This window comes from Hipposideros armiger, unplaced genomic scaffold, assembly GCF_001890085.2.
Source record: "Hipposideros armiger isolate ML-2016 unplaced genomic scaffold, ASM189008v1 scaffold_750, whole genome shotgun sequence".
Taxonomy (NCBI): domain Eukaryota; kingdom Metazoa; phylum Chordata; class Mammalia; order Chiroptera; family Hipposideridae; genus Hipposideros; species Hipposideros armiger.
In genome coordinates, this window is record NW_017732100.1 from 75,096 (window position 1) to 85,370 (window position 10,275).

General features: G+C 43.0%; 1 protein-coding gene across 1 annotated transcript in view; it reads left to right on the forward strand.

Moving 5' to 3' along the window:
* Positions 1–10,275, forward strand: part of IL5RA (interleukin 5 receptor subunit alpha) — a gene marked incomplete at its 5' end in the record, with an annotated part of 36,303 nt that overhangs the window by 8,635 nt on the left and 17,393 nt on the right. Inside the window, 6 exons of the mRNA XM_019628141.1 lie at positions 1,412–1,496; positions 3,191–3,336; positions 4,343–4,481; positions 7,216–7,369; positions 7,444–7,631; positions 9,683–9,828. Coding sequence (XP_019483686.1) covers positions 1,412–1,496; positions 3,191–3,336; positions 4,343–4,481; positions 7,216–7,369; positions 7,444–7,631; positions 9,683–9,828 — 858 coding nt within the window. The remainder of the gene's footprint in view (positions 1–1,411; positions 1,497–3,190; positions 3,337–4,342; positions 4,482–7,215; positions 7,370–7,443; positions 7,632–9,682; positions 9,829–10,275) is intronic.

Consider the following 10,275-nt stretch of genomic DNA (forward strand, 5'->3'; position numbering starts at 1 on the left):
AGAGAGAGAGAGAGAGAATGGAGAGAAAGAAAAAGGACTTGAACATCTATCTACATGCTATTTCTATCTTCTATGTTGTGACATTTTATTAATTTCATTAGTAAGTTTAGTGGTGAGAGTGGTGAAGTTAGTAGGTTATTTAGTAAGTTAAGCCATAATAATGAAGAAAGATTGTTTTTTGGTATTTCCTGAATGTATCCATTTAGCCAAGGTCTACCTTTTGTGGTTCTACCAGAATTATATTCGAAGATACCCAAGTATTTAAATAAAATTTTAAACTGAAAATGGTCAGTCATTTAAATTAGTACAGAACATAGGTGTCGCTGTTGGGAGATCCGAGGTTGGATCTCTCTTTCTTTATTTACCATCTGTTTCATCTATGACAAATGATTTTACCTTTCAGACTCCTTTTCTTCCCTGGAAATGAGTAAGAAACGACTGTGCACTGAATCAGTGGGCGGGGTGGAGCTGAGGGGGTCATTGGAAGAGCTGCTGTGTAAAACCTGGGCAGCACACAACACGTGGAAGCCAAGCATACAATTTGTTCTTCAAAGTTAATTTTTATATGAAAAATGCCTTTCAAAACTTTCAGAGCAAACACTCAAGATTTCTAATCTACTATTCCTGATAAAAGAGCTTCAACTCTCTTTGACATGTAAACCAGGCGCGGAAATGACTTCACCACTTTTTCACACTGCCGCACAGAGTTATTAAAACATTCCTACTCTAAATTCAGTTTTGTTGTCCCATTGTTCCAAGTAGGCAGAAATGTGTTTGTATCGTCTCTGGGCTTATCACTCTGCTTTCAATTCCTCTTCCAGCCTGCTCCCATTTGTGTTTGTTCGGGTTCCCTCAATCTCTGCAAAGCTCAAAGGATCACAAGTTTCCTCTAGGATTGTGATATAGAGTTTCTCTTTTCCACATTAAATTGTTTTAGATTTAAGCTTCTTGTCCTGTTGGCTCATATTTCAATGCTGATCAACAGAAATGGTAACGGTGTTTATTTTCCATCTGACGATCTGTGCCGAGACCGTTTACTGTTGGAAGGTCTGCCCTGGTCTCCCGCTGACTTCCTCCCCTCTCTCTGGCTTGGCCCTCACTGTGTCTACCCCAGGACCATCTTTCCCCACGTGTGTGCGTTAATCCTTTAGGAGTCAATTGAGAAGTCTCTTTGCTCCTACTGTGCCCAGTACACACCTGTGCTGGAACAGTTTTTAGATTGGACTACAATCATTGATCACGTTTCCTTGTGCCCTTAGACAAGGTTTGTTCATATTTGTATTTCTAGCACATAACAGACCATTCATAAATGTCGGTTAAATGGCCAAGTGACTACATTTTACTTTAGAAAGCAGCTGTCGGTTTTTCTTTGAAATGTCCACTTGGACCTTCATCTTTCTGTTTTCTGTAGAATTTGATCATCATGACGCCTGCACTGCTGATTCTTTTGGGGAGTGCAGTGATGCTGCAAGCAGACTTACTTCCTGATAAAAAATGTAAGTGCCATCTATTAAATTCAATGTTTCTTTTTAAAAAAAAGCATGCTACAAAGATGACAGCATTATTTTCTCCTAAATAATCCCTCAATTAGGAAATTGTATGTGGCTTTTTAAAAGGATAGACTATCTTTATCAGAATACAAACTCTTTAAATATGCTATATTTCCAGAAAGCGAAGTTGGCTGAAATGTAAATGATATGCTAGAATGGGAAATCATATTGCAAGTGTGGGCGTGTGGGCGCCACAGAATGAGCTGAAGCTGGCGGCCGCTTTCGGAATGTCTTTCCATGCAAGGGAATAGATAGAAGCCCCGCAACCAAAGAATACAAAATCTCCCACTATGTTTAGCTCCGGGGTGTGTTGACCTATGGGTTTGGTATGATAACACAGTCTAAGAAAAGAAAATGGTCACATGGTCCCTACCCAGTATTGTCTAAGAGAACTTCCTATGATAACAACAGTGTTTCGTATCTTCACTGTCCAGTGCAGTAGCCACTAGCCACGGGTGACTACTGAGCACTTGCAATGTGGCTCATGCAATGAAGGCAATGAAGAGCTTCTTTTATTTACATTTGTTTAAATCGAAGTAGCCACATGTGGCCAGTGGTGACCACAACAGACAGTGCATTGCAGACAGAGCGCGGGGAGTCCGCACGTGAGTGTGGATGGGGGCCATGGGCAGCTATTAAATAGTCAAGGTGGATGGAAACATTCTGACCACATAGTGTAAGAATCAAAGAAGGTTTCATAATTGTGGTACAATATTATCCTAATTGTAGAAAAAACTGTAGAATGTTTAATTTATGTATGCCCAGGAAAAAAGGGATAATGAATTACATGTAAATACCATTCTCAGTGGTAAAATTAGGGGTCAATTTTCTTTCTTTGTTTCCTCATCTGTGCTTTCCAAAATTTCTGAAATGAGCAGACCTTGATTTTTGTAATTGAAATGAAAGCTTTTACTTTGAAAGCAAAGTTAGAGAGTGGTTCATTAAGAAGAAATAAACAAACATTTTCCCCCAGAAATGTCTATTTAAGTAGTTTTGCTGACAAATTTGTTTTGACTTTGAATCATACCAAGAAATAAATCCATTTTACATCATGAACCAGCACACATACAAATGCATACGTACACTTATATAATGGATAGAAGAGGTTCATGAAACAGAATTTATTCTTATTATATTTGATGCACGAAGCAGTACTTAGTATATTTGATGTCTTCCCTATTCTGTTCTTCCATGTCATTAAAAAAAATTACTAGCCACAAACCAATAAAGTATCCTAGCCAATTAGTGGATAATGACCCTCAGTTTGAAAACTATGGTTATAGTGAATAAGGATAGACTAAAACATTCATGTTTCAATTAAAAACCTATAGATGTTATAGATAAATGGCTTGGCAAAGTAAAAAATCTATATCTATATCTATATCTATATCTATCTATCTATCTATCTATCTATATATATATATATATATATATAGAGAGAGAGAGAGAGAGAGAGAGAGAGAGAGAGAGTTAAAAGCAGTTTTAAAGGAACTTCTTCCAAAATTATTTCAGCATTATACATTTTAGTAGCCATAATAAAATACTACAGTACACAATACAGCATTTAAAAAATGTAAAGAGTGCCACGCATGTACAAGTGAACACTGTGTTGCCCCCTTTTCTTTCCTTTCAATTGACAGCTGCACTTCTCCCACCTGTGAATTTCACCATCAAAGTGGCCGCTTTGGCTCAAGTCCTTTTACGCTGGGAACCGAATCCGGATCAAGAGCAAAGGAATGTTATGCTAGGATATCATGTGAAAATAAATGCCCCCCAAGAAGATGATGTAAGTGCTCTGATGGTGATCTGTATTTAGAGTAAATTTCAGTTCGATCTGATTCCTTATCAAAGGAAATTTAATAGGAAAAAAAAAAAACTGCCGAAGGGCCGTTTGTTGTGTTCCCAGTAGAGCAGTGTCTGTTGAAGTGGCTGAGAAGCAGTGCATGCCTGTCATTTAGCACCCAGCCGTAGCACTGGACATTTTAACTTTGGGACAAGTCTTTCGCTCAAAAAAGAAAGTTTAGTAAGATCTGAGGTACAATGGATTAAATATTGGTTTTGTGGTTTCTCTAAAATAGCCAAACAAACAAACAAACACCCCAGAAAAAAATAGCTAAGCAAAACGGGAGGAAGGCATGGTGCCCATCAGAGGTCACGTTCAAATCCCGGTTCAGCCTCTTCCTTTATTGGCAACCTTGGACCAGACACTTAACCTCTCAGAACCCCAGGTTCCCTGCAGGAGTATGTTAAGTCATCTGGTACCTTTAGATGCTTAATAACATTAAACAAAGGGAGAAGCAATTGCATAGCATTAACTGTTTTTCAGACAATCTGGAATTTTCTGTCAATTTTCTGTTATCCATGGGAGAAGACCAGAACTGGAGACAGTGGTCAAAGGGAACTGGAAACTTATTTGTAATATTTAGTTTGGTTTATTAAGACAAATGTGTTCAAGTATTATTGAGGAATTCATTTCGATGTTTTTATTACACTGGTTTTTAAAAAAAAACGTGTAAATACTAGGATTGGGTAATTTATTTATTCAGTTTTTAAAACCACTTTATGGAAGTATGATTGATATGTAAAAAGCTGTACATATAAAATTTATCCAACTCAGTGAGTTTAGGATCAAGTATATACCTGTGGAACTGTGGGTTTAATTTTTTAGTAAACCTATTTCATTGCATTTTACATGCCACTTAAAAATTGAAAGAAAATGCCTATGTGATTAGAATAGCTCTCTTAAGTCTATTTCCCTTTTACGTATCATGACTTGTGGGTTTTATTTTTAGTTTGAAACCAGGAACACTGAAAGCAAACATGTGAGCGTTCTTCACCAAGGCTTTTCAGCAAGTGTGCAGACCATCCCGTGGAGCGACCACGCCCTCCTGGCCAGCAGCTGGGTTTCTGCTGAGCTCAAAGCCCCGCCAGGTAAGGCACGCCTTCAAGAGCCCCGTTTTACAGCTCAGGCTTTGTAGATATGGGCAAGCCAGAGAGCTAACAACTCGCTTTTCTTCTGAGTCAGCCGTCAGTTCCTGCCCAGTACCCTCCCACCTCAGTAACATCCTATCCAAGCCTGTCATCACTCCGTATTGTCACAACCCATCCAGGGCCACCTGGCACGTCCCTGTAAACATCACTTACACCCCTCGCTCCTCTGCTCAGAAGCTCAGAATGGTCATAAGCAAAATCTGGGCTGGTCAGGTCCTCACAATCAGTTCTAGGGCATGTTTCCAACCACAGCCTCCAGGGTTCCTCTGATGGATTTGTAACCGTGAGGTCTGCACACCAGCACAGGCCTGCCTCAAAGACTGCTTTCCTGGGCTCACGTCTTGTGTCTGCTTTTCTGAGTCCTCCTGTACTCTGAAGCCCAGATCAGGTCATCCCCGCTCCGGAAAGCCCCTTTGTTTCATCCTATATAGGGAAGGACGACCTTCCTCTCAGAACTCCTCTGTGGGCTGTGCTACTTGCCCACACTGACAACGTGACGTTGTTCATCTTTCACAAACAGATTTCTGCCGCCACCCCAACTACAAGCCCACGGGGTCAGGGACAATGCCCCACGTGTTATTACATCCAGCGCAGTCAGCAGTACATGCTTTTGACATACTGTGCGTTTCAATTCTGTAACTTCTCAAATGAAATGGAAGAAAACTGTGCTGACAGTTCTCAGAGAAGCCACAAGACTGAAAACCTAAATGCAGTGAGGAAAAAAGGGTAACACCCACTGTCTCTATACCATACTCTAGTAGAAAGTTGGGGTTCTTATACTTAAAACCAATGACACTTCTGATGAAGCTTGGACACACACACACACACACGCGCGCGCGCGCGCACACACACACTCACACGCACACGCATGCGCACACACACATGTGCACGCACACACACTCACACGCACGCACGTACACACACACGCACATGCACGCACACACACACTCACATGCACACACACACGCACACACACGCGCACACACACTCACACACACGCACACGCACATGCACACACACGCACACATGCGCATACACACACACACGCACATGCACGCACACGCGCGCACACACGCACACGCACGAACGGAAAGAGCAGGAGCAGACCACCACGTCCCGGGGTGTGTGGGCGGACCTACTCACAGTTGCCTTGATCAGCCAGGCGTGGGTAAGTTTTCAAACAGGGGGAAATTTTGTCACATTATGATGAAAAGGCGGTGCCCCCACATTGTGTTGGTGACTGAGAACAGTATTGTAAAGATTATCTCCTTTACTCATTACAATGCATTATTTAGACTGTATATCAGCCAGTTCACACTGGACTTGAATCCAAGTACAGCATTTAATCCAAGGCGGACACAAGATCACAAATGCAGGCCATGGAGGGCTTTACATTGAACCACTTCCCACCTCTCTAAATAAACAACTGCAGTATCCCTGTAACGTTCCTTTCAGAATGACATTCCTGCAATTCTAATTGTCCTCTGAGCACACCAATACAGGTGACACTGACGAAAAATTAATTATTTCTGCCTTGAATCAAACTGAATTCACACCAAATAATTCATTCTTTGGAAGGGAACTGGGAGACAAGCCGGCTCCAGGAACGGCCGGCCACACGTGGGCACGGAGCATCTGGGCGTTTAGAGCATGGGCAGGTTCTCACGTACACACGAGAATGGATGCGTGTGCATGTCCATGGTACACAGCCGTGCACGGTGATACACAGAGAAGACGGACCTCAGCCAGCCTCCCTTTCGTCTTTAATTCCTCTAGAGACAACAGGGGGCTCTCTGCCTCTCCCCCTTGAATGACCCTGGGTGACAGTGATAAAAATAATCATCTAATTGGCTTACCCTAAGCTAAAAAGACTCTTCTATCACTCAAGACTGAGTCTCAGGCTTGCCCTTTGACAAGGTCCTCCCTGACCCACATCCCAAAGTGCTTCTCCCCTTCTCTGAGCAACAGCACGGCCAGTGTTCTGCAGTGTGGTCTGAAGAGCGCCATTATCACAGTGACAATTGGGGTGGCGATGAAAACAAGGCTTCCAGTCAAAGAAACTGGGGGAATCCTGGGAGAAATGAACATTAAAGAGGTTCCGTGTGAAATCTCAAGATTTCCTTACAGCGCTAGCATCTTAACGAGGACTTGGACACATTAGTGCACGCTGAGTCTCTGAAGAGGCGGTGTTATTTGGCAGTGTTGCCCAAACTACCACCCTTTGGAACAGTTCTAGGATGGAAAGTGACAATGGAGACCTTCCTCAACCAACTCTCTCATTTACAGTTGGAAAACCCAAGACCCAGGGCAGCGAGCACCAATGTGTCCCCAGATAGCCATCGACAAATGTGCATTGGAACCCCGAGGTTGCTGGGTACAAGCTCAGAATGATGATATATTGCATTGCTCTTGAATTTTCCTACATGTATATCACACACAACCCCCGCCTCCAAATGAGTTGGAAAGCTCTTTGATGTCGAAACTCAGGCTTTGCAATCCTAGCTCCATCCCCCAGTAAGCTGGTTCTTTGGGAATAGTAGGCTTCTATAAATACGTGGTGGTGATTACTTTTGACGGTGGATAAGGTGCTCCCAATCCCTATGGTTTGAAAGGAAGTACACAAATCAGAAACTATCATGGCACTGTCTTGTTCTGTTTATTTTTGACCATCTAGGGTCTCCTGGAACCTCGATTGTGAATTTAACTTGCACCACAAACACCATGGCAAGTGACTGGACACCCTTAAGGCCATACCAAGTTTCTCTTCACTGTACCTGGTGTGTCGGCAAGGATGCCCCTGAGGATACACAGTATTTCCTCTACTATAGGTCAGTACCTATTTTTATTTATGCAAATGGGTTGCTTCCTCCAGTCAGAAAAACTTACGGGTGTTCCAATTTAGGTATGGCTCTCAAACCGAAGAATGCCAAGAATACACCCAAGACACACTGAAGAGAAACCATGCATGCTGGTTTCCCAGGGCTTTTATCCATAGCAAAGGGCGGGACTGGCTCGCGGTGCACGTTAACGGCTCCAGCAAGCACGCTGCCATCAAGCCCTTTGATCAGCTGTTTGCTCTTCACGCCATTGGTAAGATGGACTCAGAGCTAAACTAACCCACTCGCTGAAGCCCAGCGTTGGGAGGTGTTATAAAGATCACCCAGCTTGACTACGCTTCTGATGCTAAGTGGCCATCCTGCTCCTGAGGACAAACCACAGGGGCAAGGTTCCCAGCCTCAGCCCTACTATGTTTTGGCCAGACAATTGTGTCATGGAGGCCAACCTGTGCATCGTAGGACGTTTAGCCGAATCCCAGGCCTCCACCCACTAGATGCCAGCAGCACCTTCCCCCTGCAATTGTGACAACAGAAATATGTCCCCAGGCATTTCTCAATGTCCCTTGGGGGACAAAGTCTCCCCCGGTTGAGAACCACTGCACCAGGGAAAGGAAACGCCTTGCTGAAGGAAGCCATCTCATCTCTCAGCAGCTAGGACAGGTGTCGTGGCATTTCTGCCCCTGGGTCCTGTGATGGCTTGGTGACACCTCCAAACAATTCTGACCCCTTTCCCCACAATGGCCTCTCGGCTCTCCACAGGTAGCCAGGCTTTCCATCCTGAGACCTCTCTTGTCCAAGCCGCCTGCCCGCTCTCTTGTGACACCTTCGTGGTCTGTTGTCCTCTGGATATTCCTGAGTTGAAATGTCTCTCTCAGCATGTGGGTCTCAGATATAAACATGTCACTTAAGGTTTCCTTTGTTCAGCTCTCAGAATAGAATGTAGTCTCCTTCCTCCCAGGTAGGTGCGTTAATGACGTTTACCAGGAGCCTTTCACAGAGCAATCGTGGTGATTGACATTCAGGATTTCCGTGGCAGTGGGGTTATTAGCATGGGCTGTGGAGCCAGGCTGCCTGGGCTTGGGTCCTGGCTCCTCTGCTGACTAGCTGAGTGCCCTTGACAAGCTAGTCACTCCTCTGTGTCTGTCTTATCTGAGAAATGGGGAGAAATTCATACTCCCTACAAGGTTTTGTGAGAATTGTGCTAATAATGAATTGCAAAGTGTTCAGACAGTGCCTTGTACAAGTACCCAATAAATATGCAAACTATTATTTCAAGGACATGGTTTGGCTTGTGACATCGCTATAGCACATGGAGCATAACTTTGTTTAAAGAATCATAGCATTTACTAAAGAATAGTGCAATTCTCTTCAATAGTATATTTCTTAGGTAACCTAAAACTGTCACTTTCATGAAAAGAGGTAATAAAAAAATGCTGAGAAGGACTTGGGAAACAATGATATTAGTATGAAAATTGATACAATCTGATACAGACCACAAGAATTCATTTGCGTAGATGACTTTCATTTCATTGAGACCAATTTCTCAGATTACTAAAACAAATTAAGGCTTTTTTGGTTAAAAATTTTCTGCTTAAGGATGGCAGGCTCTGGAGCCAGTGGGTCTCATTCTTAGCTTGTCCCTATGATTCATTAACTGTGAGCTCTTAGTCAACCTAAGACAAGAATGCTCTCTTAGAAATAATTTCCACCCATATCACATGGCCGTAGACAACCAAGTGCGTTCTCAGCGGGAAGAACTGTAGTTCTTTTTAAGTCAAGACACACTTAGCCCAATCCATTCTCTTTATGCAAGAGAAAACTGAAACTTTCCACTCTATCCCCTAAACAAACTAAAAGAAGACACACACAACAAAATGAAACAAATGCTAATTAGCCCAGCAAGGGGAAGTGGCCGCTCAGGGCCCACACCTGCTCCGTAGAGGCAGGGCTTGGGGGCAGCTCCGGGCCAGCTCGTCTCCAGGATCACTTTACGCTGGGCTCGGTCCAACTCTAGAAGCAAAAAGGAAACGGTGGGCGGGTCTTACAAGGAGCTGAAGAGGGAAGGGGTTCAACCATTCAATGCCAATTGGAATAGGGACCCTTGAAGTTTATAGGAGGGATCTCTTATTCTTCAGTGTTACAAGATAGGGGTCACATGTGAGCCACTGGAGTCCTACGGCTTGGAGAGCAGTTTATTAAATCCTGAGGGCAAATACTTGAGAAGTGACACCTTAGAAATGCCTTGAGAAGTGTGAGTGGATTGGATTTATCAGCCCCAATCACTGACCTCGTTCTCTAACCTAGATCAAGTAAACCCTCCAGTGAACGTCACAGCCAAGATTGAAGGAACCCGTCTCTCTATCCAATGGGAGAAACCAGTGTCTGCCTTTCAAGCCCACTGCTTTGATTATGAAGTGAAAATTTACAACACAAGGAAGGGTTATTTTCAGGTAACTTTTCAGATCTTTCCAATATTCGATGATAGCATTCTTTTAGAAACATTTTAAAAATTATCGTCAGTGACTATCCTGGTTACAGCTTACAGCTAATAAGGTCAAAGTAACTTACATCTACCCAGGTTTTATGAAAACAAACCAACCCTTACTGGCCTTTTGTCCTGACAGGACATCTTTTTGGTAGACAATAGTACAAAGTATCAGATAAAAACTCATTAGCACTACTGTTGGTGAAAATGTAAAGTGAGCAGCCACTATAAAAAACAGTATGGCGGTTTCTCAAAAATTAAAAATAGAAATATATATGATTCAACAATTCCACTTCTGGGTATACACCCGAAAGAACTGAAAGCAGGATCTCCAAGAGAAATTCGTACATCTATGATCACAATAGCTAGAAGGAGGAAACAACCCATGTCCATCAACAGATGAATGGATAAC